The sequence below is a fragment of the Chanos chanos genome, chromosome 4 (assembly GCF_902362185.1).
Source record: "Chanos chanos chromosome 4, fChaCha1.1, whole genome shotgun sequence".
NCBI lineage: Eukaryota > Metazoa > Chordata > Actinopteri > Gonorynchiformes > Chanidae > Chanos > Chanos chanos.
The window spans coordinates 39,179,149-39,207,019 of NC_044498.1; the positions used below are offsets into that span (position 1 = coordinate 39,179,149).

The 27,871-nt window shown below is 42.3% G+C and overlaps 1 protein-coding gene across 1 annotated transcript; it reads right to left on the reverse strand.

Moving 5' to 3' along the window:
- Positions 1-3,018: 3,018 nt before the first annotated feature.
- Positions 3,019-27,788, reverse strand: slx4ip (SLX4 interacting protein). Its single transcript, XM_030772309.1, has 7 exons — positions 27,777-27,788; positions 27,185-27,274; positions 26,563-26,696; positions 13,878-13,948; positions 11,512-11,600; positions 3,879-3,979; positions 3,019-3,775 (listed from the first exon to the last, which is right to left on the reverse strand). Exons 1-7 carry the CDS (start codon positions 27,786-27,788, stop codon positions 3,019-3,021), a joined length of 1,254 nt encoding a protein of 417 aa, XP_030628169.1.
- Positions 27,789-27,871: the final 83 nt, after the last annotated feature.

Sequence of the window (27,871 nt, forward strand, 5' to 3'; positions counted from 1 at the left end):
TCATATTTTTGACTTTAAGATTATTTAGAATCCCTGTGTTAATTTAAGTTTTGACAAGCTGGCTTACACTGGCAGTTGGTAGTTGCTGTGGTTGGCTGGGATACCAAGTGCATTTCACATCTGTACAAAACTAGTTTCAAATGTCCTCTAGCAAAACATTTCAAGTATCTATTTTGTGGATACATTTTTAGTATCTCACTAAATCTTCAGAGTTTGCATAGTAATTGCAAATAGTCTTAAGTGTTAGGTTTTTTTTTTTGTTTGTTTTTTTTAATTTTTATTATTATTATTACGACAGCTTTATTTTGACTCTTGTAGTTTATTCATTTGTTCTGTGTCCTCTCTCTGGTTGGTCCACTAGTTCTGAAAGTGCCTCTGCAGCTGAAAACCACAGCAACTGTCATATATTAAAAAGTAAAGAAAAAAAAAACTTTATTATTTATTATTATTTTTTTGTTTTGTTTTGTTTCTTGGGGTGGGGTGGGTCTGTCAGCAGTCGCTGCCAATATGAAGAATTTAAAAGTTCCAATTTAGAACTCGTGTAGATATGTAAATTTTTTTTTTTTTAATTAATCACTTTGTATATATGATTTATTAACTTAATAATCAAGAGCCTTAAAATATCATTCCTTTTTATTTATGTTTATTGTTTAGTTTTTGAAGGTTTTGATAGCTTTGTAAGCTTATGGCTTCTTTATTTTTGATGAGAGGATCTGTTCCATGTGTAACGAAAGCCGAAATTCGAACAAAAAAAAGTGACAGATTGTATTTGTACCAGCGAGATGGGCATTTTTGAGCCCATATATATTTTTTTTTGTACATTGTCAGAACTCCTGCGTTATCCATTTGGCCAGGATTTATTATGAGAGAGAAGTGAGAAAGACAGGTGAGAAAATTAAATACAGAAAGTTGCTGCTTTGGGGTTTTTAGGAAACATTCTGGCACATACTTTGCTGGCCACAAATAAAGAGACTAATTAAGGGAACAAAAACCTGGAGTAGCATGTTGATTACCCATTTAAACAACCAACTGTAAAATATTTGACCACATTGCACCAATGAAGAACGCTTTGGATTTCGTATCACCCCTTCCACTTAGTTTGCATGATGTCATAAGCTAGGCTATGAATACTTGAACAGTCTGTGGGCCTATGGGAGCACTGTTAGACGACTTCTTTGCTCTTCAGGAGTTTGTTTTTGCTGTGCACACGTAGTGTTTTGTAAAGAGGCTCTCTAAAAGATCATGGTGACATTGTGTGTCCATATTTGACCTTATGGACAAGAATATTTTTCCCTTTTGCTTTCTTCTCTTTCTATTTTTTTTCTTTTTTTTTTTTAATTTTTGAGGTGTTGAAAGTAATATTTATTAAATATTTTGTATGAAAAGAGAATTCAGCATTGTTTGAAATTTACTTTTTACCGACATAGTTGCACCGTGTTGAAGGATACAGGAAACTCTCAGAAAGGTTGCGTGAATTCAGCCCTAACGTTGTGGGCTTAACAATCTCAGAGGAAGGATCTAGTCACATGTCTGCAGTCAACCATGCTCAGCAGACTGTGTTGCGACATCACAGAAGTTACCTTCATAGATCAGGAGCACAAGACTTGACTAAATGTGTTTACGGGACACCAGTCTGTCCCTCAAATGTACTGTAATGACATAGGACAGATTGACTTTGTTACAAAAATATCCTTCCCACAGGATTCATGACACCGCTTAGTGGTAGGACTTCAGAGTAAACAAAAAAAAAAAAGTTATGTTACACATAAATGAAAGGTATTTCCCAGCCAGTGTTTGTCAGCCCTGTTCAAGTGTTGAGACAATGCTTCAAGGAGTTAACATATTTAACTACAGTCTTGACATGACTGAACTACGAGCATACCAACTTCATTAGCAGCCTCTCCAATACAGTGGTACAGACCACATTTTAGGAGCCAGAGAAAAAGGTATGAATACTGCTAGATTTCCAGTTTCCCACACTCTTGTTCAAAATCCACAACAGCCCATAACTGATGTTTCTCTATAACTCATACTAACAAATGTAAATCTGTTAATGGACTTTTGTAAGCAAAGGAACTGGTACATGACATTCAGTTCTCAGACACTTAGTTCATTGCGGTATGTGCTGCAGTTAATCATTTGAAGTGTTTTATGGCTGTTTAATTACTTTGAGATCAGCCTTAAAACAAAACACAACAACAACAACAAAAAAAAACCCTTATGAAAATACTCAGAACCAACCACACGCTCCTAACAGATCAACATTCCATGCATGCACTTTAACTTTGACACAGCTGTTTACTTTAGTCAAGAGATATGTCTTTATTAAAACCACAAACATATACACACACTTCATATAAGGTTTTATTAATCTGATGGTGAGGTAGAGCCCCAGATCAAGTATCTTCTGTTGCTCTTAGGTAAACAGTGCAGTCACAAGTTGGCACATCTTTGGCTGTAAAGCTCTAATGACACATTTACAAATTATAACTGCTAGAGACATTAGCAGGCTCCAATACAGGAAAATTAGATCTGTTTAAGGCATTGGATGTATGTGAGAGCACACTAAAATCAATCACACACGACTAAAGCTGGAAGATTTGGAAATTCAGACAGATGGAGCCAGTGATTTGGGCGCCCAGCCATCGTGCGCTGCATGGCTCCCGTAAGTCTGAAATCCAAATCTTCAGCAGAAAACTCCATCTACATGCACAAAGCATGTTTTTGTTTAGTATTGTTATTTATTTGTGGGTTTCTTTTAACCATTTTATTCTCACAGGATGAGTATGCCTAAATGGAACCTCTTCAAATCTTTGAAAACCTTTAAAACTTCGACATCAGACGTCAGTAATCTATTCCAGGCAGTTCATCTGAATATTTGTGTGCGTGTGTGTGTTTGCAATGCCGTAATTGAAGACAAAAGACAGCATACAGTATAAATGCATACAGTAATATCCATCTTGGTGGCGTCAGGCAGCTTTGCTGCTGCCTTGCCCCCCCCCCCTCCCCCTCCCCCACTCAGGACTTCTTTAACCGGCGTAATCGGGATGTTCTGGGTACAGTCTCCCTCCCTTCTTCTCTGGCAGCCAATCTGGAACCAATAGAGGAGCCAGAGGATGCCGGCTTGACAGATAGGCCCCTCAGACTCGTGTCCAGCCTGTTTTGGTTAGTCAGCTCTGTGTTACTATTGCTGAGGGGGAGACTGGGGGCCTGTTTTCCATGTGTAAGCAGCTCCTCTTCCAGAACGCTTTCACCCTGCGCCATCAAAAGACAGCAGGCGGAGAGCCCCGACGCAGAGCTCCGCGCGGAGGCCTTGGCCGGGAGCCTGGGCGTGTCATTCTCAGTGTGGGGTACTGAGGCTGCTTCGTGGCACGCGCTCTTTTTCTCTTGTGGAGGTTGGTCCTCATTTGAGCTGCTGAGTGTCCCTCTCCCTCTCTTTTCACTGCTGGCACCAGCGGGCTCAGGTTCTGGCCCTTTCTGCACTTCGGTGTTTAGCTGCTGTGAGTCAGCAGACTTGCTCTGGTTCTTTCCCTCTCCCTGATCAAACGTCAACTCGTCTCTCTCGACCTTTCCCATGCAGGTCATGTTAGGACTTTTGGCTTTGGCTTCAGTTTCCCCACCCTGAAATTCGGAGACGGCAGCCAGATTGGAGGGTTGGGCTTGTGCTAGGCCACTAGGTTCCTCTTCTGTTGCTGTGAGAGACAAAGGCAGACCGAGCCCCTGGACCTCCAGGTTGGATGTTTTGGGTTTGGCTTGGGCGTTGGCTTGTCTAACTCTGTCAGAGATGGAGCAGTGGTGAGTGCGGATGCCGGACTGTTTGTTTAAACCTTTATTATCATGATCCCAGACTGGAAAGAGTTGCATCAGATGGTACTCACATCCTTTGAAGGGCGGTCCTCTTTGTTATTGTGGAGCTGTTTAATGGGTCTAGGGTTTCCCCTGGTCCGGAAAAATACTCAGACCTGCTTTGTCCACTCAGCTTCATCTTGAAGAAAAGACAAACAACAAACCGTGTGAGCAAAAAATATTAATGCTGGCCTCCGATTGAAACACACAACTTGATGACAAAGCTCTTTTCAGCACTGTAACACATGAAACACAACCTCCAAACATTAAACATCGAGTGGAACTAAATAGTGTATGGCAGAAAAACAAAAGCCCTAAACAAAAATCCATTGTGCTGACTTGTAGTACTTGGAGATATTTGGTGTTGTCATGGGAGCGGACCCTTGGGGACATTATGTTTTCACTTGGTCTCTTGGGAATAACCATCAAAACAAAAGAGAGAATGTCTGTGTTTAACTGCCAGCACTTATAAGATCAAAAATGCTTTTCTTTTCCTCTCAGCCTCAACCATCAGATGTCTCAGCATGCTGAGTTTGATCACAGTTTGTGTGTGTATTTGTGTGTCTAAGGGAACCATTTCATATCCACTTATAAATTAGCTATAAGGTCATAAATGTTTGTGCATGAGGAAAAAACAGAGGCATGCTGTAGAAGATTTGGCCTTTTGAGCCATCTACAAAATGCTTTACTGTTTGCTTTTCTGTCATGATTCTGATTATAGTATTGAATGATTTAAACAATTAGCTCCCTGTTACACCTCAAGCCACGATTATGATCAACGGCATTTCACACCCACAGTTCCACAGAAAGCCCTTAACACAATGCAGCCAAAATATTCAAAATGATGTCACTGTTTGCTTTCTGGTCTGGATGTATAGGTTGTAAGGTGAGTGTTTAAACTAAATGGTCTAGACTTGTTACAACTTAAAAAAGGGAGGTTCTCAACACAGTCATGCAAACCAAACAGGTGAATGACAGGTATGAAGAGAGTGATTTTTTATAAGGAATCATTTCTTCTCAGTAAAACTCACAGGTGAACATGCGTGCACACACACACTCTCACTTTCTCAATATCCAGTTTGACAATATTGTCAAAGCAGATACAATACATCACAGTTACTAAGACATAGGTGAAGACACACATACACACATACATAGACACGCATACACACGTATTAAACAATAAAAGACTAAGAGTAAGGAGGAGGATACAAATTTTGCCCTCGTCGTTTAATTCAGGCAAATCAAAATTTTCCAATTTCTTTTTTCTTTTTATAGTGCAAGCAGAGAAAGTCCATCTGATCTTCCAGGTCACCTGCCCCACAGTGGCCACATATTTTTTGATCTGTTGGTCGTCATGATCTTTTGTGTCTGCCCTTTCCTATGACTAGATTGTGGTCACTGTTCTTGTTCTGGTATAGCATTTGTCTCTGCTTTAGATCTCTGACAGTGAGGAGATTTTCTGCCAATTCAAATTTTCTGCCGAGGGCCCGATAGCATTCCGATTTGTGCTGACTTTTGGTTTCATTTTCCCAGTGTTCCAAGTATGCATTTTTGTTTTGTTTAATAATTTCACACTGACAAAGGGCTCTGGCTGTAGGGCTGAGCTCTTGGGTTTTGAGAGCTTTGGAGAGTCAGTAAGTGTTAACTGGCGTCAGTAAGAGACAGATGTACAATCTTTTCTCGAGATTTATAATTATCAGATGTTGGCCCAACTCCGCCATGCATGCACTTGCTGGAGCCCCCTCTCTGTCTCTGTCACACACACACACACACACACACACACACACACACACACACACACACACACATGCTTACTTTGAAGTCACGTTTGTTCATGTTCAAGCAGAGGGACCATGGACAACAATAAAAAGAGAGGTAGTTTATTGAAAGTCACCAAAGTGTGCCTTCAACAGGCAGCTAATGAAGCTTCATAGGCAGCCCTCTCCTTGACTGAGCAAGAACAGAGCATGCTTATGAAAGTCATCTTCAGAGGTGGACGATCACTGAGCAGCGTTTAACTATACAAAAACAATCATTGCCCCCCTCCACCCCCCAACATATTGAATTTCATTAAAGAGTAGGTTGAAGGAATATCTATATTAATTCTATTTAAGGCACAAAGGAGTAGAAAAGTACAAGGTTCATCGTGTCATTAAGAGGAGTCAAATTCCAAGAAGGCTTTGTGTGGTATTAGGGAATCAGTTTGTATATACATAGAGGCTTGTGACAAGCAGTCAGCTGAATGGCTTGGGCATGGTTTCATTTAGAGAGGGGGGGGGGGGGGGGGGGGGGGGAAGGAATTTTTTTTTTAATGTTTCATACAGTCACATCAGAGTGTTGTTGCTTCTTGAACTTCCCCTCCTACAGTTTCCATGACTCACTTGTATAATAATGTAGGATATTAGGAAATGTTTGAATTGAATATAGCTGTCAGATGTGGTTTGTGTTTTTGTTAAATATAGAGAATGAAGTCACTGGTATGTGTGAACAGAGAAAGAAGTCTTGACAAAGCCATGTCTTTGCATGTTGTTTGAGTCAGTGGTGCTCTGAACTGACTGGGTGGGGTGAACAGATGCAGGTGTGGTTGGACAAGGGGGTCTTAGACAGAAGAAGAAGAAAAAAAAAGAGTGACACAAAACTCCAGACACATCCTCTGACCTCAGTTGTGTCTGCAAGGTGCCCACAGACACAAGTATTCAGAATGAGCTCAGACAGCGCGGCCTTTGTTTCCTTGTGAAGAATTAATGTCAAACTGTGGGCTGCTCATGTCTCTTTTCTCACACACCACAGAGTAACACACAATCAGATGGAGACATGACACACACACACACACACAGACAGACATGTTCAGAGTATTTGGGGGGGGTGTCTCATCAGACAAAAAGCACTAAAAGACACACTGAAACACATGCACAATCACCAATCACTAATGCAAATACGCACGCCCACTGATAGCGACGCATAACCTTCAGTCATTCACACGCTCACAGTCACACTCACGCACTCTTTCTCTCTCTCTCTCTCTCTCTCTCTCTGTGTCTCTCTCTCTCACACAAACTCACCCTCTCTGTCTCATACGTACACACAAACACACACAAAACAGAAGAATATCATTTGAATTGTAATGCCTTGATTTGCATTTTACAAACTGTTTGAAAAACTTGAAAGAAGAATCAACAATGAGGCAGAGGGACTTTCTCTGAGAAGCCGGCTGACATTTCTCTCAAGAAACCTCTACAAAACTCATGAGAGAAAAGCATGGGAGAAAACAAAAAGAGAAAGAGACAATAATAAAGTAGAGAGGGGTAGAGACAGAAGGCGTATTTTAAAAGCTGAGTAATTAACATGAACAGGATGACTCAGCCACTGGGAACTCTGTGGGAACTGGAAAGGACTAATCTGTGAGGAATGATGCAAGTTCCCCAGGGTCAGAAAACCTCCTCCAAGCAAGTGAGGCCTAAAGAGACCCGTAAATTAGCCACCACTAACAGCACTGCCACTTTGGGCTACGCATATTCGTGCTACTAACAGTCGCATAAGGACCCATACCATGAAACTCCACATTTATCGCTGCATTTTAGGCTATTCCTGTGATCCAAACATGCAGGATGTAACGAAAGACAGAAGACAGACATGCGGACATAGCCTTTGTGACATACATTCTGAAGAGGAGTGTGCGGAGACCTGAGGAGCTTCCTGTTTTACTCTAAAAACTGACACAAAGGTTAATGCTATTAAGAGTAATATAACAGCAAAGGAGAACATAAACCAATGCAGTAAAACAGTGCAAAAATGTTAACGGCGCTGGCTTTTTTCAGAACTGGATAAAATGTTTTTACCAGTGCTGGGGGAAAAAGGTGGCTATCCGACACGTTTGCTGAAAAACACACAGGAAGAAGGGACCTGTATAATGTGACGAGATAAGAAAGGTTGTGGCTTAACCACATACTCAGGCACTGTGTAGCATCTACACAGCTTCGCTGCCTTCAAAAAGCCAACACGAAGGAGCCTCAGCTCTAACAATGGGCAGTTTTTACAACACAGCTGAACTTCAGTGTTAGTCCTCGGAATCTGATTTTTTTTTTTTTTTTAACTCCTCTTCCAGCTACTGAGGCAGGCTATGTTTCTAATATATGCTGTTTAACTCCTCTTCCAGCTACATGTGGTTATGAAGTTACAGGTTGCTGGTTCTCTTCTCAGAACTGAAGGAAAAAAGAAATGGAAAATGGATGACTAATTCTAATCAGGAATGGATGCTATCATCCTCAATCCTTTTGGCTTCTTACCTGCATTCAACCATCAGTTCACTGCCTCATGATAAGGTCTTATTTGGCTTATTTCTCCTTTATGGATCAACTTTCCCGGCAACCTCTACAAAATGTTCTGTTCATGAGAGGATAATGTTTGTTCATTTCTTGTTTTTTCTGTCTTTTTTTATTGTGAAGTGATACTTTGTAGAAATGCTAATGATATTTAGCGTTAAAGATGTTAATCCCTACTCTGAGATTTCAGTTTATGATTTCAAATGGTTACCTTGGAGATAATGAGCAAAGACAGTTCAGGCTAACATCCCTGCTAAGTACTAATCACATCACTATAACAAGCTGTTTTAAGGGTGTCAGTGTAGCGTACCACTCTAGCATATTAACATCATTTTTCATAACACTTTATTCGACTGTTGCAACTTGCCTCATGGCAAGAACACACCCTTGGTTGCCCTAAAAACAGGATAAGTTTGTTTGTATTGTACACCACAACGTAACAGGGTCAACAGACATACGTAGACACTCAGAAAGTACCCAGATGCATTGAAGCAGAGGGAGTTCTAGCCAGTTCTTGCAATTGTAAATGCAGAGTGATACACTCAGTTTTGTTCTGCATGACTACAATCGTATCGTTTTCTGGTTGAACCACACCTATGATGGGGAAAACACAACACAAATGACATGAAGCTGGCACTGACAACATTTTCAATTCATCTCAGTGTATACTGTACATACACAAAACTTCATCACCATAGAAATATCCTCTCCTCTTAAGCTTTAAAAAAAAAAAAAAAAGAGAGAGAAGCCCAAAATACCATTTAACTTTTTCTTTCACCCTGCTTGTAATCCTTATTATGAAGTTTGGAACAATTTCATTAAAAATGTGTTTGCCTGTTTGGGAGTTAAAACGATATATATGTCAGCACAGTGGATTAAACCTATTGGACTAGCACTATACAGAGGACAGAGACTTAACAGTGCAGTCTTTTCTTTTAACAGGGCCTGAAACTTTCTGTAGGAAGGCAGTGAAGAAAGGAATGAAAGGAACAAAGAAGGGATGAAATTCAGAGCATTAAGGAAAGTGAAAGAAAGAGAGATAGAGAAAGAAAGCAGGAGAGAGAGAGAGACAGAGAGAGAGAGAGCGAGAGAGAGCAGATTGTGAAAACACATCTGCCCTTAGCTTTGATCCTCTCCAGGATCATCATCTGAATCAAACATTTGACACATTACCTCTGTCAAAGAGCCCACAACCACCAGCTCTGCCTCACTCCCTTCAACAGAAACCACGTGACACAGTCTGCACGTTGCGAAAAACCTTCCTACCTTCTGAGACGAATATTTCATGATTAACTTTTAAATATGCTCGAGGAACTGGAAAGTGGCTTATTTGTTCTTAATCTTCCATTTTGGTTTATGGAATTTGCTCTAATTGTAGATGTTATCATCCCTCATCAGAGATGAGAAATGACAGTGTCTCCAGTGACCTCTCAGTAGGAACCACAGTCCAGGATGTGACTAATCTCCTATACCACAACATGAGTGACAAATCATAAACTACAGCCACACCACCAATGTCACACTCCCTCTGCCCGGACATAAAACCCATGAACTGTGCAACTCAGTCACTGTAGTGGCATGACCTTTTGACCTTGAAATAGGTGTCGTGGCTGAGCCGCGTCACGGTTACAAACTTTGTTTAGCAAAACCACACACTAAATCAGGACCCAGACCTCCTCTGAATGCTTCAGCAAAACATGTGGCGTCTTTCAGACCAAGCCCATGGCTGTCAAACGCCGTGTGGTGAAAAGAACAGGCATCAACACATGACAGCATCGGAAGAACAACTCCAACAAACTCATTATCATTTTCACAATGTGATTTTACATCAGATGTGACTCATTTTGCAAAACCACATTTTTCATTTCAAGTCATATATTGTTTTTTTCTTCTTCTGGATTTGCAAGAGGGAGAGTGAGTGAAATATGAAAAAAAAAGGACTCCTTCTGACAAATTAGAGCGGAGCGAACGAGGTAAACAAATAATTGTTTTGTCATGTGAGAAACTCCAGTTCGCTTGTCTGGTATCTCTCTACTCCAAACCACTGGAGAGGTTGATTTAGCGAGAACTTTGCCGCAAGCCCCAGCCAGGCCGTCCCCACGGCACGTATGAGCCCAGAGAACCACATCCTGAGGAGTGGAACACAAACGAGAGGCCTGCTTGCCTCAAACTGGAAAATTGGTTACACAATGTGAACTTTTCACTGATGACTGGATCGCTCCACCGAAATTATTACAATTGTTGCTTTCATTTAAAGCCAAAATGAAAAGAAAAACGTCTGAAAGAAAACAAAAAAACAAATGATTCAACAAAGAAGTACCGGCGCTGATGGAGGGAGAGATGGGACACATATCCTTCCTTGATGTGTATGCCAAGGTGGGTGGCTTCACAAAGATTTCCCAGGATTCTTAGGGGAGAAGGGGCAGGTTCAACTGAGAGGCTCAGAGGATCCTTTTCAAATGGACATGAAAGATCACAGCTTCAGCAAAAACGTGGGATGGGGACAGAAAGGGAATGGGAACGCACAGCCTGGCGTCTACGGAGACAGAACACTGACCCAGGGATCTCTATAACATCCCACACGTAAAAGGACAGATGGCATCAGATATTCAGTTCACCTCCCCGATACTGAATGAATGACTTTGACTCGCCGCAGACGTAAAAGGGTAAGTATACGAGATGGTCATGTGAAGAAGGTCTTTTAAAAGGGGTGCTTTAATTTAGCATCTGTCATATTTTGACTAGCTTAACAATCTCGTATTTAATATGTCAGCGTGAATTTTGTTGTGTCCCTGTGATAAGAACCAGACTATACGTGAAGTATAATGAACAATAAATCCAAACAAACAGCTTAACGAACTCACACTGCATGACTCTGGGTAAAACCAAACATATCGTGGCCAGACACATTTCATCACGCATCCATCAGAACATTCAGTGTCTGCATGTGTGCATGGTTGCGTGTCTTGGGCTGTCTTGCTGGCAATTACACACAAACAGGACTGAAGCCAGGAGGCCTGTCCTGACGCTGACAGGAAGCTGAACTCCGACTGTGGGCGGCAAGGGCTTTTCCGGATTCCACCCCATGAGAAGGGGGGCAACTTTAAAGAAAGCGTCCACTTGACTATCCTTTACACCCCCTCCCAAACCCCCCCACCCCCCAATCTCTGAGAGAAAGATTTTAGGAATGACCGCAAAGGCCCGCAAACCACTTCATTATAAACACACATTTACAGCGGGTGCACTATTTGGTAGCATCACACAAGAACGATACACAGACTCAGAGTTCAGTATTTACCAGATGACCGAAAGAGTAAACAAGAGAATAAACAAGTCTCACCAAATCCAGGTTCGGATTTCCACACATCGCTGCGTCGCACTCGGGAAGACTCACACATATGATGAACCGCTCAGGGAAAACACGCAACTCTGCCAAGGAAAAAATTGTCAATGGAGGAACCCAATAGAAGTTTATGCGTCAGATTTCATCAGTTCAGTGAGGAAAGTAATTTGACGTTAATATATTACATGCTTCCAAGGCATGGGCACTGTTTTTTTTTTCTTTCCCAACAGTAAATTCTTAAAGACAGTGACAGCATAAACTGAACTGACTGACCCTTCCATGGGAACTGGCTATTTCGGTTTGAGTAGCTTTGGTTACTGTTTTAAAGAGACTGGCATAAGTCTAATGGAGCTGAATGTCAACAACGGGCAACATCCCCTCTTTGCTGTGCCCTTCAATCAATAACCCTCCAAAAATGTAAACTAATACTTCCAAAACAAACCACAAATTCAGAGGCATTCCAATTTATTCATTTCCAACTAAGGAAGTTTAGGTTAAATGAGGTAAAACTTAAGCAATTTGCTGGACAGTTTTTCTTTCCCCCCCCCTTTTTTTTTTTTGACAAGCGGGAGTCAAAATATTTTTCCTTCTTATTTGTCACTACCATTTAAGATGTGGAATTTTTCCATGTAAAATACATCTTCTAAAATAATGCTGAGAAGCACACAGGATAAAATCTGAAATCTTTTCTCTTTTTTTCGTCCTTCCATTACTGATTTTGTAATAAGACAATACAAAACTCTTTTGTGCTCAGAAAGGGCATACTGAGCTTTTTTTTTCTAAGGCAAGAACACACTATCCTTTGGGAAAGAACTTCCCATTGGTACACAGGTAACTGATAAAATAAAGGAAATACCTGAACAAGGCCCCATTACAGCCTCCAAGCCCCGTGACTCGTGCCGAATCGACACGTGACTGGATCTCTGCTGGGGGGATGTGACACTGTTCTTCCACAATAAATTCCAACATTTACTAATTTGTTGACGGTGGTGGGAGGTGCCACTTCAGAATCGCTCCCAAGTGTTCAGCTGGATTGAGATTTCTTAACTGAAACAGATGGTTTACGCTGTTTTTCACAGTCAACAAACTACTTCAGTGTTGACCACTTCTGCTCTGTTGGTAGGGGGCAATGTCCTTCTGGAAGCCACTGCTCCCATCAGGATAAAAGTGCTTCATTGAAGGATGCAGGGGACCACTTTGAATGACTTTATTTCTTGGTGTTTACACTGTGTGCTAATGGTTTTCAGTAGACCTAAACCATGCCAGAAAAATGCACCCCACACCGTAACAAGGCCGCCAGATCCCTCCAATGTGGGAAAGGAGCTCTCGTGTCTGTGAGTTTCTTTTGGCATGCAACACACGTTTACTCGTCCACTTGTTGAGAACAGGGTGAAGGATGACTCATCTGATCACATGACTTTTTTTTCCCCAACTGCACAGAGACCACTGCCTGTGTTCTTTGGATCACTTTACTTGCAAACATACATTTTTAGGTGTAATAAGGGATGTGTGTGCGCTGCAACATGACATAAAAACATCCCTTCTTGGTGGAGTTCCTGGTGGACTGTTCCTGTTTTGGGTATGTTCATTTAATTTCAGCTGACCCTGGATAATAAAAGTTTTTCCCTCGAACCTCTATGTTAACAACGATTTAACAACTGTTGTCGTGTGTGAAACATCAACAAATTATTGAGGCTCTTGACAGTCATCAACATCATCCTCCTCCAGTTACTATGATTCATTATTAAAGCAATGGTAGCTGAAATATTAGGCAACTGGGCCTGCCCAGCATTTTATAAATATGCATGAGCAACACCAGCATGGAAGTACCTGCTTTCAGTATAGTTTGTATCCATCATTAACCCATGGGTGTCCTTTCATTTTCACAGTTACCTATTTGTCATACATAGAAAAATGCTCAACTGACTAATAATCCATATATTTCCATCTTAAAAAGGCCATCGGAGTATTCTTCAAACCAGTAAAGTTTTTTTTTTTTTTTTTTTGAAGAGCTTCTACTATTCCTCTTATTATTTTTACAATACCAATGTACTTACATCTTTACAGCTGTAATTATTATGCTTTGGTGTGTACCCACAAAGTGATTACACCAACATACATGCATAATTCATGGATAAATTCACAGAAATAATGTCCACTTGATACAAAGTTGGGCAGAGGTTCAACAAACTTAATCTAGCACAAAAAGGAACGGGGGAAAACTTCCAAGGTGAGATCAGCTTTCAGGTCTGTTTGAACTGATTGGACCGGGTTTGGCGTGGTCTGTACTGACAACATCTCTGTTACATTTTACGTCACTATTTTTGGTCACCCCTTTATGACAGTCAGAATGAGTTACCCACCTCTGGAAGGCCTCTTGGCAATGCACCTCAGATTAACATGACGCTTCAAGAAATAAGCAGCCAGGTGAAAGCTTCCTCCTGCCAATTAAAATATACAAGTCACAACTCAGCAAGGAACATTAAGAACAGGCCTGTACAAAACAGGTACACCACAAAGACATTCAATACTGATATAGTCAACAGAGCAGGTAAAGTATTGTCAAGTAGAATATATCTCTATGATATGCTTTTTGATAATCAATGTGCATGGTCATGGAAGAGGCCATTTGCGGTATTCAAATAAGTTCTCATCTACGCAAAAAGGAAAAGAGACCAGAGAAAGAGATAAGCAGTAAAAGAGAAGAAATCAAATGCGAAGCAGCTCTTCGCCAGTGACACGACCTGTAGCTTCTTCACACAGCTCTCTCTACACTAATGGGCAGGGTTAGACCTCACTGACGCGTGTCATAAACAGAGCCAGTACGAAATCAGCTGCAGAATTTTGAATGGCCAAGTAACACTGTATCATCTCAGTACATGAGATAAGTAATTTACAATTACAAGCTTCACCACCTGCTCTGGCACAGGCCTGAAAATCGCCAACGGCAACCTGGCCTTTGAAGTTCTCAATAACAAGGCTGACAGAATACAGAAAGTATTTACGACCTCTATTGGTGTGAAGGGTTTATGAATTCATCCAGCTATGCTCTTCGGAGCAGGAAATTTGATCACCTTTGCTTGGAAATGCTGAGCCATTATCTGACAGCTGCATGAGGCATACTCAGCAGAAAGGTCTGAAAGGTGGAGATCTGTCTGAGTTCTCTGAACAATCATTAATCAGCATGTGGAGATGTCTGCAATTCTGACGATAAAATGATTTGCTTCATCCTCTGTCCGTAGTTATGTCTGATTGTGGGGGGTTATGTCTGTACACACCCAAATGGAACACATCATAGAGATACCTCAGTGCTTTTTTACCTAAGTTGGTATTGTTCAGAGAGGGAAAACACAGAGAAACATATCATAATCACTTCCGTACTACTCCAAATATAAAACAAAATTTGAGATTTACCGACCAATCACGGTCAGGCATGGAACTCAGCTGTATCCTGGTTTTGAGGAGGGTTCTGCTTTCATCTCAGGGTACAATATCATTAGTTTAAGAGAATGAACCAACATATGTTCATTTTAAGGGCAAGTGAGGGAGTGCTTGCTTTTGTACAGGCTCCAGGTCCGGAATTTTCATTCATTTTTACTGCAGCCCTAGAAAGAGAGTTCAGGAAAAAAAAAATGAGTTCATTCACTCTTGTAGTGTCTGACAAACTAAGCGCTCATTCTGGTCTAATTTAGAAAGCAGTGGGCAGAGAGAGAAGAATTCACTGACCCAGCCCTGTTTATCATTGTCCAAGGAATGCAAGACACATTCGGCAAAGACGCGGCACTGTTGCCTAATCTGGGAGGAATTTATCGACAAGAGAAGGGAAGGGCTCTGGGCAACATGCTAGCTATCTGGTTGTGCTTTGTAAACAACACAAGAAGCATGGGAATTCGTCAGTCTTCTCTCTGTGGGCAGGACTGTCTTCCAGACCTAACGTCTATGAGTAAGAGCATGCCTCAGGCTGGTGCGGGACCATAAAAGTATTGCTGGCGTACGTACACACTCTATTTCTCCAGTCTTTTGTCATTAAACGATCTTAGTAGTGACCATCCCTATTAACATCAAGAGCACCAGATGTGCTCAAAGACAGAATAGCAAAAGTACAAAATGTGCAAGCTAAAACATAAAAAAATAACCTTTTCACACTGAGAAACTATTGAGTAAGCAACTTAGGTAAATTGTAATTTAAAATGGATGCTCTTCTTTGGAAGTAGGCTGACGTCATTCCAGCCTATGGTAGCAGCAGTTACTTGGGTCTTCAAAAGAGGCCTTGTTTTGCTGCTGCAGGTAATGATACACAATTACAGTGTCTGCTAGCCGCAAAACTGCTTTAAGCCTGTTGGTGGATGATTGACGGTTCCACCTCCTGCTTTCTTCTCTTTTCTTACAAGTTTAACAGCCCCCTTTCTCTGCACACTCGTGCTGTCCTTTTTTTTTTAACGATGCTTTAATTGTCCGTGTCTCTCGAATCTGGCTATTTGCGTATTTGTTGCTGTGAAAACACATGTAAGGTCTGTCAAAATGAAAAATACGGAGTTTCTTTAGGATGATTCACTCACGATCTTGTACACAATTGTGTACAATACATCCTCTATTCAAAGCCTAGACATAACAGCAGTTATCAGAGGGAGAGACAGAAAAGCAAAGGAAAATAAACATCAGAAAAGCTGGGGCAGAAGCCTCTAGCACCGAAACTCTAAACTTAAGCTGCAGTAACCAAGATACAAAATAATTAACGTCAATATTCCCCAAAGAACAACAGCAGAGTTTTTTTGTGTTTGCAGGGCTGGTAAACGTGCCAGACAGGATTATGCAGTGATACTTATGCCAGTTGCCTCATATTGTGGGTGTTTCTGTTTGCTCTGTGAACGTTCTCACGTGCGCCACCTCCGCAGAGACTGACAACAGAGACGTTCTTGGATTCATTACCTGAGAAAGAAGCACGCCACAGGTGGGACACGAGCTCCCCGACCAGTCCTGATTAATAGGAATCACATTTTCCTTTGGGGTGTTTCATTGCATTATGGAGCTAATGAAATAAAAGTTACTGAAAGCAGACAGGGTTTTTGATATCAGATGTATTGATACTGGAGATGCTCTGTGCAAAGGCAGTGCTTGGAGGTGTAAGGCAACACTAACGCGAAAAAGTGAACTGGTATGCTTAACATTGTCATTAACGCCAGTGGGGAAATAAAGAGCAGTATGTACAGTATGACAGATCTTATCTGCTCCTCTACCAATCCTCTGAGTCTGCAACAAGAGCAGCAGGTTTTAAAGGGAAGGGTTTTGTATTTTATGGCTGTTTTTGTTCCCCTTTAACGTTCCCTGTGCTGGCAATGTTTGTTATTGACTTATGTCAGCAGTTGCTGTTTACAGATGCTGACGTGATAAAATGTTGCAAAGAGATGCCTTTAAAATTTTTATGAAAAAGTAATGAAATGAAATGACCGGAGAAATGTGGGAAATCGTTAAAAAAAAAAATTAAATCTTAGTGTACTACTTTAAAAAGAACTATGGGAAAGCAGAAATCTTCAGTCATAACATTAGTCATTCTCCTGCAAAGCCAAACCCAGGGGCATTTTTACCACTCCAGATGCCTTCTCACAGACAAATTCATCTCACAATCTCACGATGGGTATCAATCCATTGTTTGTTCTATCCATTTGTGGGAGTCAGTAGAGACTGAGGAATGGGCATCTTTCACTGCTCATCAGACTGTGTTTTGAAAGCTTCAGTTCTGTCCATTAGACTTTCTGGACACCCCCTCCCCTCCTCTCTTCCCCTCCAGTTCAGTTCAGAAATATTTGTGTTCTCTTTCTTCCCTGGTGACTTGTGAGAGCCAATTCCCAGGACAAGGCAGACTGGGATGTCTGGACGCAGAGTTGGGAACCACTGAGCAGCACGACTTGAGACATCAGCTGTTGTTGGAACTTTAAAAGTCTTGCACAGCTCAGAGTTACTGTTGGCCTCAGGCCCAGGCCCTCATGTTAAATGAGTGCTGTATTTATATCCGTCTCCCAAACAGTTTGTTGGTGCCTGTTTTAAAGAGTAAGCGGCCTCTTTTGAACCACAACTGATTTCTGCCGTGTCTTTCGAGGCTTATTTTGACAGGCAATTATGTACAGTTTACCTCTTAGGTCTCTCTGGCAATACGGTGAAGTTTGTGATATCAGTGTGGTATACCACATGTCAATATTGTGACAGTTCTTTCCAGATGGCCAAACACAGAAGGCACAACAAAGCATAAGGCAGTTTACGCTCTGGTCTGCTAGGATTTCAAAGAATAAGCGCTGTAATCATTTATCATTACAAGATACAAATAACGTGACGCAGACATGAGCTATATGCGCATGAGCTTGAGAAAGCTTTCACTACAAAACGCCACTATCGTGTGCGGAAACTTTTACCACAAACCTTTGCCAGCTCTTTATCGTAATCCACCACAGCACAACAACAGCACAAGATGTGCCCCCCCCCCCCATGACTCTGGAGACAGTGTGCCAGGGCAGAAATATATACAGTACATCCGTGTGTGTCTGCGTGTGCCCTACATGCACACACACACACACACACACACATACATACACACACACACACAGAGCGAGAGAAACAGAGTACCCCTCAGCTTTCACCACTTCCTGGGAAAACAATGGAGAGGAAGAAAAGTCAACAAACCAAAAGAATGCAAAAAGAATGCACAGTAAAATAGAATAGAGCAGTGCCTTTGTCAGAATGGGGGCATTCTTTCTTTCCCCTAATGCAGAGTTCACAGGAAAACATACAAGCAATATACACATCAACAATCTAGCCCTCTCAATCAGTGGAGATCAAAGACAATAGCACTCTGGAAAAAAAATGAAAGAAAAAAAAACATTAAATGTCATTTAAGTTTCTTGATTGAGAGTGGACAAATATGGATCAGTTGAAGTTTAAACCTCAGGCCTGTTGTTTAATGAAATGTTTTGCAAATAGTAAAAAAAAAAAATGCAGAATCATATTGACAATGAAACTTGGAAAAGTCCCTGATAATTAGCTACACAGCAAAGCACAGAGCACAAAAAAAAAGTGCTTCGCTTGTGTGAAAAGGGAGTGAAAAGGCCTTATGCGAGTAAAGCTTTCTTAAAACAGGGATTTTTGGAGGGATATTTTATCCATGTCTTGACTTTGATGAAATTAAATCACATCATCCCTCCTGGTGATGTCTCATACTTTATCTGGGGCAGGGTGCAGAGAGGAGGGGAGGGGAGGGGAGGGGAGGGAAAGGCGGGGGGGGGGCTTAGGAGGAGGGAAAGGGGGGGGGGAGAGGGTCACCACATGCAAGAAGCTAACAGGGCTTTCCTGGAATCACATCAAAATAGCTGAGAAACTGTATCCTGTGCTGTATAGTCGATGTGTCTTATCAACACTGTTCAACGTCCACCTGAAACAATATTTGCACATGAGTGTTCACTTTAAGATTTGGGCGACCCTTTAGCCATGGTTACAAAATACATCAGCATGGTAGAGTAGTCGAACCAAAAGAATGAAACACATGACTGGGGAGTGACAATGGGAAGTCGGTGAATCAGCTATAGCTTCTGCAGTAATCCCACCTGCCACTGAGAAATGTATACACGCTGTGAGAATGGGAATGGCTGACAAGCTAGGTTAACACACACATTAACCGCACTGCCAAAACCAACATGACGATCATGTAACGGCACTGGAGTAAGTCTAATTATCTTCTCCATGACAAGACAGGGAGGTGGGGCGACATCATTCCTTCTAAATGTAATTTATAACCAATTAACATCCACTATGGATGTAGGGCAGTAACCTTAATTAAACACAGAAATGCAACCAGTTCTCAGTGTATGAAAACATGTCAGTGATATTCCTAAATATTAAAATATGTTTGCCTCTGTGGACAGTAAAGAAACTGCCAAATGCCTGCTGGCTAAGGCTCCTCTCACAGCAAGGGCCAAAGCGTCTGCTCCCAAAGTCCAGACAGAAAGAACATTCAAAACAATAAGTCTGTGGTCTTAGTCATAAAGTGTCTGAGGAGCCTACTCCTTTTCATTTAGGAAAATCCCTCTTAATTTAAGGCCCACGACAGGACATTAACCACCTGCTTTTAAATAAACATTACATGTGCAGTTTCACAATATACAACGTCAATGAAATTAAAAAAACAAGTGACAGTATGTAAGATTTTAATATCTTGACAGATCAATTTACATCTACACAAATACTACATGAATGTATCCTCTCGTTTTATCCAGAAGACATTCACGTATATAGGCTAAATGTGGATGGGGGCACTTAACTTATCATTTTGGTTTGAATTGCTTAGCAAAGATCCATACATTCAGCAACAACCCTAAATTCACAACCGCAGTCAAAACGTAGTGTTCTGGATTTGGGGGTGCCCAAATCCAGTCTTGGAAGGCCAAAAACCTACTACTTTTTCCTTGCGCCTTGTAAATAGGTGCTCATTTCATCTGGGGAACAGGTGTGAGCATTTCTCAGCCATTTAGGTACTTCAGTGGCTGGCTGATGTGAAAACAGTTTTCAGCCGACAAGAACTTGAACACTCCATTCTAAGTCACTCAAGCCATGACCTAATAAACTCAATAACCTCTTTGAGAATACATGGTACAGTATGGACCCATGTAAAGCAGGAGGTTTCTAATAGGAGGTGAGACAGTTACTGGGAGGGTCTCATTTATGCCGTACCTAAGGGTACAGACGCCGTCCTGCAGGGCTTGAGGAGATTAATGAAGTGAAGAGTTCTCTGAAACCCTGAGTTATGTGCTGTTCCGACCTGCCTTGGTACAACACTCCATGTTTTAGCTCCAAGTCACATTGAAACCAGAATTCTTCCACTCTTCTCTCTCACTAAATCATCCCTTTCTCTCTGTTTATAAATACAGGTGGTATACATGAGACAAGCACACCTGGAGAAACTCTTAGCGTCTGCCAAAACCGGGCTAATCCACACAGCTATATAACAAACAAAATCATATAACATAAGAAATACAGATCTATCCTTTGAAGAATTCCCAGATTCATTCAGCCAGAGCTTTGGTGGGGCTACATAGTAAGCCTGAGTTCACAGGACTGAATGTGTGTATGTGTGTGTGTGGTGTGTGTGTGTGTACGTGTGTGTGTGTGTGTATGTGTGTGTGTGTGTGTGTGTGTGTGTGTGTGTGTGTGCCCAGACTGTGGCGAGGTCACGAGTCTTATTCAGAGCTCCAAACTCCATTCCCAGGGAACCCTAATTACACACAATTCAACATGACGGAACAGCGACAGAAAGCAAGGCACCACCACTTGCCTTGCAAAGGTGTGGGCGTGTGTGTGTGTGTGGTGCATTTAGGTTAGAAGACTAGTTCCCTCATAACAAATGACATGCTCTTTCACAGATCGAAACATGCTCCCAGCAAAGAATTTCCCCTTTCGCTGCAGCATTGTGCTTTACACAGGTGGAAATTTGAAAGCTTCTGGATAAAGCAATTTGTTGACTTTGTCTGACCATTTGGGAAAATGTGGAAAATCTCTATCGCATTCATCTAGTAGAGTTCTACTTTTGTCAATCATAAACTGTGAAATTGTGCTACCATACAGGTCAAACTGATATCACTTATCTCAAAACAATAAGGGTCAATCCGCAACGTCACGAGTCAAAGCAATTAAAAAAAAAAAAGTCTTTTATGATTCATTTGCAATGCTGAAAATGTGTCTCAAGCACTGTTGAGTATGAATATGTGTGTGTATGTTTGAGTGAACGTAACCATAAAAATATTTGGAAACCGGGCCAGGCAGACTGGTGCAGTTTCTGCACATTAAGACATATGGCTCAGAAAGTTCATATAAAGAGTACAGCAGTGGGAGCACTCTGCATTTTAAGGGCTCATTTGTGTATGAGAGGAGGAGCAGGGTAAACGGGGAGGGGAGTAGGCCGGTTATCCATGTGGGGCTCCGGAATTCTTCTACACCTTCCCGGAGTCTCCATTTCCACTGGTCTTAATCTCCCTCAGCCCCCAGACGCCTCACATGCTGCAGCCCAGGTAACTGAGGCTAAAGCCCCCACATGCTTTTTATTTAAAGGCCAGGGGCATGGAGACGAGAGACTCTGAGCGCCAGCCGCAAATAACGCCAGCCGCAACAATGGAGGGGGAGTGCGCAGCAGAATAAAAAAAAAAAAAAAGAGGGGGGAGAGGGGGTCTTTGAAAAAGGCTGTTTATAAACAGCAACAAGGTTGAGTGGCTTAGCACAGTGCGGTAGTACAACTCAAAAGAGTTGTGAGACCACAGAGAGACAAACGCTCATACACAGAGCTTTTTAAAGAGGTCCTCAAAGACAAGAGGCAGTGAGAAGGTGAGAGAGAGAGAGAGAGAGAGAGAGAAAGATTGGGGGTGGAAGAGAGACACAATGCAGGTTGTTACAGGAAACCAAACCACTAAGTAATGAGAACTGAAGCAGAGATGGCTTTTTGCAATCGTGACAGACTTCTTCACCGCAATGAACGTAAAATGTGACCGAGCAAGTTTCTAGGAAAACAAAGAAAAAAAATAAAAATATGAACTGGGGAGGGACGAAGAAAAACATGCAACAGCTCCTAGACTCAGAGTTGACTGAATCTCTCTCCATTCTCTACTCTCTTCAGTCTGCATTCTTTGATGGGTGAGCTCTTCTGGTTCGTAAACACATTCTCCAGCAGTAAAGTTATCCAGCACCACTTGTGTTTTGTGCGGCGGTCAGTCACAGCCAGGGTTGCCTTAAGCCCTCTTCAGAGCCCTGCCAAGAGGAGTCAGTGGTACACTGTGCAGTGCTCGCAAAACCCCTCTCTCTCCCACGGCTATTAGTGACCATTCATCTGGGGGCCTGGGAAAATGCCTCTGGACTCACCAGCCATTGGGAAACAGACTGGCAGGTGTTCCCTCCCCTGTAAGCCCCTGGCACCTGTGCACAGAGAACACGGGTCCCTGTGATGCCACTCACAAACCCTGTGACTAACCTCTTACCTGCTCTCTTCAGTCTCAGGTGAGGAGGATGAGAACGGTGGAAGAGCCAGGGAATGGGAACAGAATGAGAAAAGACAAGCATAAGCTGAACTGTTTCACTGATTCAAGGACTGATGGTAATAAGCGAGAAAATTACCATCTGTGCGTTCGCTTTAATGGTCGGATAATGGTCTGTTAACTAAATCTGGCTTTAAAGGGGAGTTCTCAGTTTACATTACAGGAACGCAATATAGCCTTCCTAAAACACGCAACCGACACATTGAGCATGTGACTTAAACCCACAGATAAAACCTTTCCTTCAGCAGCCATGAACATGTTTCAATAGGCAAGTCACACAAATACACACTATCGGATATATTCAGAGGGCCCTTTAATTTCACACTGGATAATGTAATGATACTGGACAGATCTGAAACAGGGTTTCCTGTTCCTTTGGGCAGGGAGTGGCACTCTGTGCATTCACTGGAGTATCATTTGCCAGGATGAAATCTAAACCCTGCTCTGGCACTGAACGTCAAACAGCTCAACTACCTTTTCCGAGGACAGTCACACTCGAAATTTAAAAACAAAAGACAAAAGAAAACAATTGTCAACTTTTTTCCCACACTAAAACAGAGACAGGAATGGGTATATATAAAATAATCTGTCCCATCCCTTATCTTTGACCATTTAGCCAAAAATTTTTGCTTGACTTTTCACTAAGCCAAGACATTTGGTGGGAAAAGTTCCCTCTGTCCCGTTCTCTCAAAAACATAAATAAATCAACTCACTATGAGCTAATCGTGTATCATGAGTTAGCTGGCTGAAAGACAGCTTCGGGACTGACATTTGGAAAATGGCCTCTGCAGCTGAGAGTCGGAGTACTGGTCAGAGTGACGCTCTGCTACAAAAGACGTGGAATGCTTTGATTGGCTCGCTGAATCTTCCCATACACACACACACACACACACACACACACACACAAACCAGCAATCATTTTAATACTCATTCAAGCGTAGACAAATATGCTAACGTTAAGTGAATACACACAGTCTCAAAGTGCACAGACTTGTTTGCACTTAGAAGCTGAAGTTGAACTGTTCAGAGCTCCTTTAGGTGCCAACAGCTGTAGAAGTCTTTGACTGAGCCAATGGCAAAAGCTTCCTTGACAGCGCACTGGCACCAGCACAGATATCATTCTCAGAGATCCCTGTAGATCCAAACGCCAGATGTGGCAATACGCCCTGCTATAACGCTCTCCACATTCACACACACACACACACACACACACACAGCTTCTGTACTCACACGCACGTATGCATGCATTCACAACTAAGTATCACATATCACTCCAGCATCTCTCCAATATCTCACACTGCTCTGTGTGTGTGTGTGTGTGTGTGTGTGTGACAGAGAGAGACTGCCTTACAGCTCAGCTCTGGTCCTCCTGTATTGAGCTCTGGTCTGAAGATTAGCAGGTTAGTGTTTGACCCCTATGCTGAGTCTGTGACCTCTATACTTAATACCCACTCTGAGCCCAGCTAAATTTCCCACCCCCTCTGTCTACTTTTCTCAAGCTTTTTATGGAGGCAGACCCACAAGGAGACAGACCTCCTGTCTCCCTTGCACGCGGGCACTCGCATGCTCGTGCACAAAGGCAGAGAGAACTCACCTGAACGATGTGTCTGAGATGACCTCTGACAACAGTAGACATCCCTAACTGCACTTGATTACAAGCTTTCAAGGCCACCATAAACCCAGCTGTAAATCATTGAGACTTAGGCTTCTAACCTGAGGATAATGTTGTACCACATTCCCACTGGACTACTTCTTTCCTATTACCACATGTTCACTTTAATAGTTATGTAGTCAACCGTGTGTTTGTGTTTTTGAGTGTGTGCGCGTGTGTGTGTGTGTGTGATCCATCATCTGGCATATCTGTCACCATGAAAATGAGTCATGCTTTTAAGTAACTTTAGACTGCAATCCCATTCACACCTGGCCCACAGGCAGTACACACAGAGATACACACACACACACACACACGCACACACAGATAGAGAGAGAGAAAGAGATACAGGGAGAGCGGGAGGGGTATATATTTAGTTCACATGCAGCATTAGAGTAGCAGCGATATGGTACAAATGTTTCTATTTTTCTGATTTTTAACCAAAACAAAATTGAACTGCTATAAGGTATGTCTGGTAAGTCAGAAAAGCAAAATAAAAAAAAAAAACCCATCAATAAAAGAAACGGTGGGGTGCTCTCGACCTCTCTCACCGTCTATCTCTCACTCCCTCTCACTGCAACAGTTCTCAAGCACCGTGCTGATAGACGACAGAGAGCAGGGACAGTGGGAGTACTGGAGGACTTTCTGAGAGGACAGAGGCAGAGCAGCGTGATAGTGCAGGACATATCTGTTCCAGAAAGGCCTTTGTGGCCCAGGACATAGCTGCATGCTGGAGCTGCCTTTGCAAAAGAGGCTCAGGCCAAGCTCTGCACATCCATGCAGGAGAAATTTTATGGGCAGGGCTGCCCTGTAATCTCTGACTCTCTGAGTGAAGGCTGTCCCACGGGGAGCAAGACCGCTTTTAGAGGTTTTAAGTGCTACCTGTACCAGGAGGTGTCCACTACTCCTCCTCTGAGATCTGACAGCACTTGTTTGCGAGAAGAGGGGTGTGCAGTGGGGCTGGAGGAGCACGGGGGGAGGGTGGGGGGGTGGGGGTGCTGTCCGTGTCAATAGGAGTAGTGGTATGGAGACAGCCAGAAATACAGAGAATGATTCAGCAGCTAAAGATGTTTCAGTTCACAATGCAAGTTGTTAATTACGTTTTCTTTTAATAATCTAAATCAACACTGAAACAAGCAGTGTAATGTAACACCCTCTCAAATGAGAGTTATGGCAATGTTTCAACAGGTAAATGGAGTAATGGTAAAAGAAAAAAAAAAAAAAGGTACATAAACAAACGCTTAGGAGGAGCACCGAGTGAAACAATCTATAACCTCCGTATCGGCCGCGGTTGAGAGCGACACACCCAGAGGGTGGGTGGCTTCTTGGTCTCGACTAGTTCCGTGCACTGCCTCCACCCATCCTGGCACTGAGGGGCAGGTGTGAAAAACATTCCCACCATCTTTTTTTTCCATTACAGCGCCGCAGCTCCACGCAACCTCCGAAAGACGCTTACGTCTCTGCGGCTGGGCACTGATGACAAAAAATTGGCTTGGGATGTGTAAGGTGATCTTGTCTGTGTAACGTTTACAAAGAACAGCTTGGGAACACCTGGAAAAGGTATGACAGAGGTGTATGACTAATTGAAAAGGGGAAAAAAAAAAAGTGGTGTCTGCTCCAAGTCTCATTTCAGACAAGCGTTTTGTTTTGTTTTTTTAATTACTTGATCATGTGCTAAATATTGTTTCAAAAATGTCCATAAAATACTTATGGCAACATAATAAAATCTATATTGAAATATGTAAAAAATATCGAATATAATCATTTTTACATATAAATTATGATAAACAGTCAGTATTTTACTACATACCTAACATCACAAAATGCTTCTCTAATAGGGAAAGTTCCACTGTAAATATGATTTGTGTAGTTATAATCTACATGTTGAATGTAAGACAGTGGCATTCAGAGGTGTTTTACTTGGCATTTTTCCTTATTGTATCTATCCTCTGTTTTGTCAAATTTGGAATGCCCGGTTATCTTCTAAATCTCCACCTAGCCCAACAGCCACTTCTGTTCCCATTACTGAGGCTAGCATCCATTTCTGTCACAAAGTGTGAAGCCAAACATTCATTTTCAATGTCAAGCAACGTAATGTACTTGAAGGGGAACACAGTCCACTTAACTTTACATGTGACAACTCTGTCTGTCTTAGTCTGCAGACTAAGTAGTCCCTGTTGAGCAGCGACAGGGAGAATGACCCAGGCTGATTTACCAAGCTGGGTCTCAAATTGTTCCTCCCAGATGTAGGACAAACCTTTGTACCACTGGATAATTCCAGGGAGGTTACGACAGGTAGAGGAGCATTGCGTGGCCGCTTGCATGGAAGTATACACTTCACCTTCAAGGCACAGCGGGTTGGCTGGACTCAGATCCTTCTTCTGCTTGGGCTGGCCTTTCTGTCGTCTGGACTCCAGGAACTGCTTTACCCTCTGGTCTACAGCATCTCTTATCATCGCAGTGACTTCCTGCAAAGCAGAACAGACAAAAGGTCGAGCGCTCGCTCAACGTTCTGAGCAAACACACTCAGCCAGATACGACCGCAAGGCAAATTTCCCCTTATCAGGTATTAACAGCGATGCTTACACTTCCATTTGACAGTCAATGAAGAGCCATGTACCATGTGAAAAGTAAAGAATGGACTCATGCAGATTAAATGTTGTACATAAAATGCACATTACCAGCTGATTATGGGACCTAAAATAATTGTCACTGGCCACAAACACACAGGTGTGATTACAAAACTCAGTTCTGAAATAGGCTGAATGGGGGTGAAGTGGAGAGTTGGCAGAACGCTGGTATGGCGATGACGATGAGGGGAGTCTGTCGCGGCACACGCTTGTCTCAGAGGAACAGTGAAAATGTATATTCAATATAGTTAAGCCAGGAAAAAAAAAAACAACAACACTAACAGTTTTATCTACATTCTTGCCTGCACACACGCGCACACACGCACCTCCTTATGGTCTTGAGAGAACCAGCTGGCGTTGTTTTGGCCGCCCAGGGGGAGTACATGAAGATCCACCAACACAGCGAAGTTCCCACACTGCCAGACAAAGAGAAGAGAGTCACAGGTCTCTGACAGGAACAGCACTCACTCACAACAAAAGCCATCACTGAGCTCCACTGACTGACAGCAGGACCCCACCCCCAACTCAAATACATAGCCTTAGGCCTCTAACACCATCCAGACTACTCCTTAGCTGTCTCACCACTACATACCTCTCACACCTTCTCTGCCTGTCTCTCTTTATCTCTCCTTGTCCTTACGTCTGAGTCTCTCTCACTCTTCCTATGTTTCTCTCTCTCTCTCTCTCTCTCTCTTTCTGTGTGTCCTTCTCTGTCTGTTTCCTTTTGTATCCGACTCCTCCTCTCTTTCTTATTGCTTCTAACTTTCTCTCCATGTCCTTCTTTCTCTCTCTCATAAACAATTATCTATTTGATACTTCTCATGCCCACCTACGATGAGCTTAGTTCAGCTAATTCAAGCCACTGGCACTGAGTCAAGTACTGGATAAAGACAATCTCATACCAGGTCATTAAAATACCTTCTCTGGCATTCTCTAATAAAATGCAGTGTTGGAGAAGTTCTGAAGACAGAAGCGGTTGATTATCGCTTGGAAGCACAAGAAAACACGTTGGC

Excerpts from the sequence above, each read along its gene's own strand:
- slx4ip (XM_030772309.1), bottom strand. Across the intron at positions 26,697-27,184 it reads TCTCTCAAGACCATAAGGAG|GAAGTCACTGCGATGATAAG; the intron begins GTGCGTGTGTGC and ends TCTGCTTTGCAG. Across the intron at positions 13,949-26,562 it reads CTGTGCCTTGAAGGTGAAGT|CTTTCACCTGGCTGCTTATT; the intron begins GTATACTTCCAT and ends GGCAGGAGGAAG.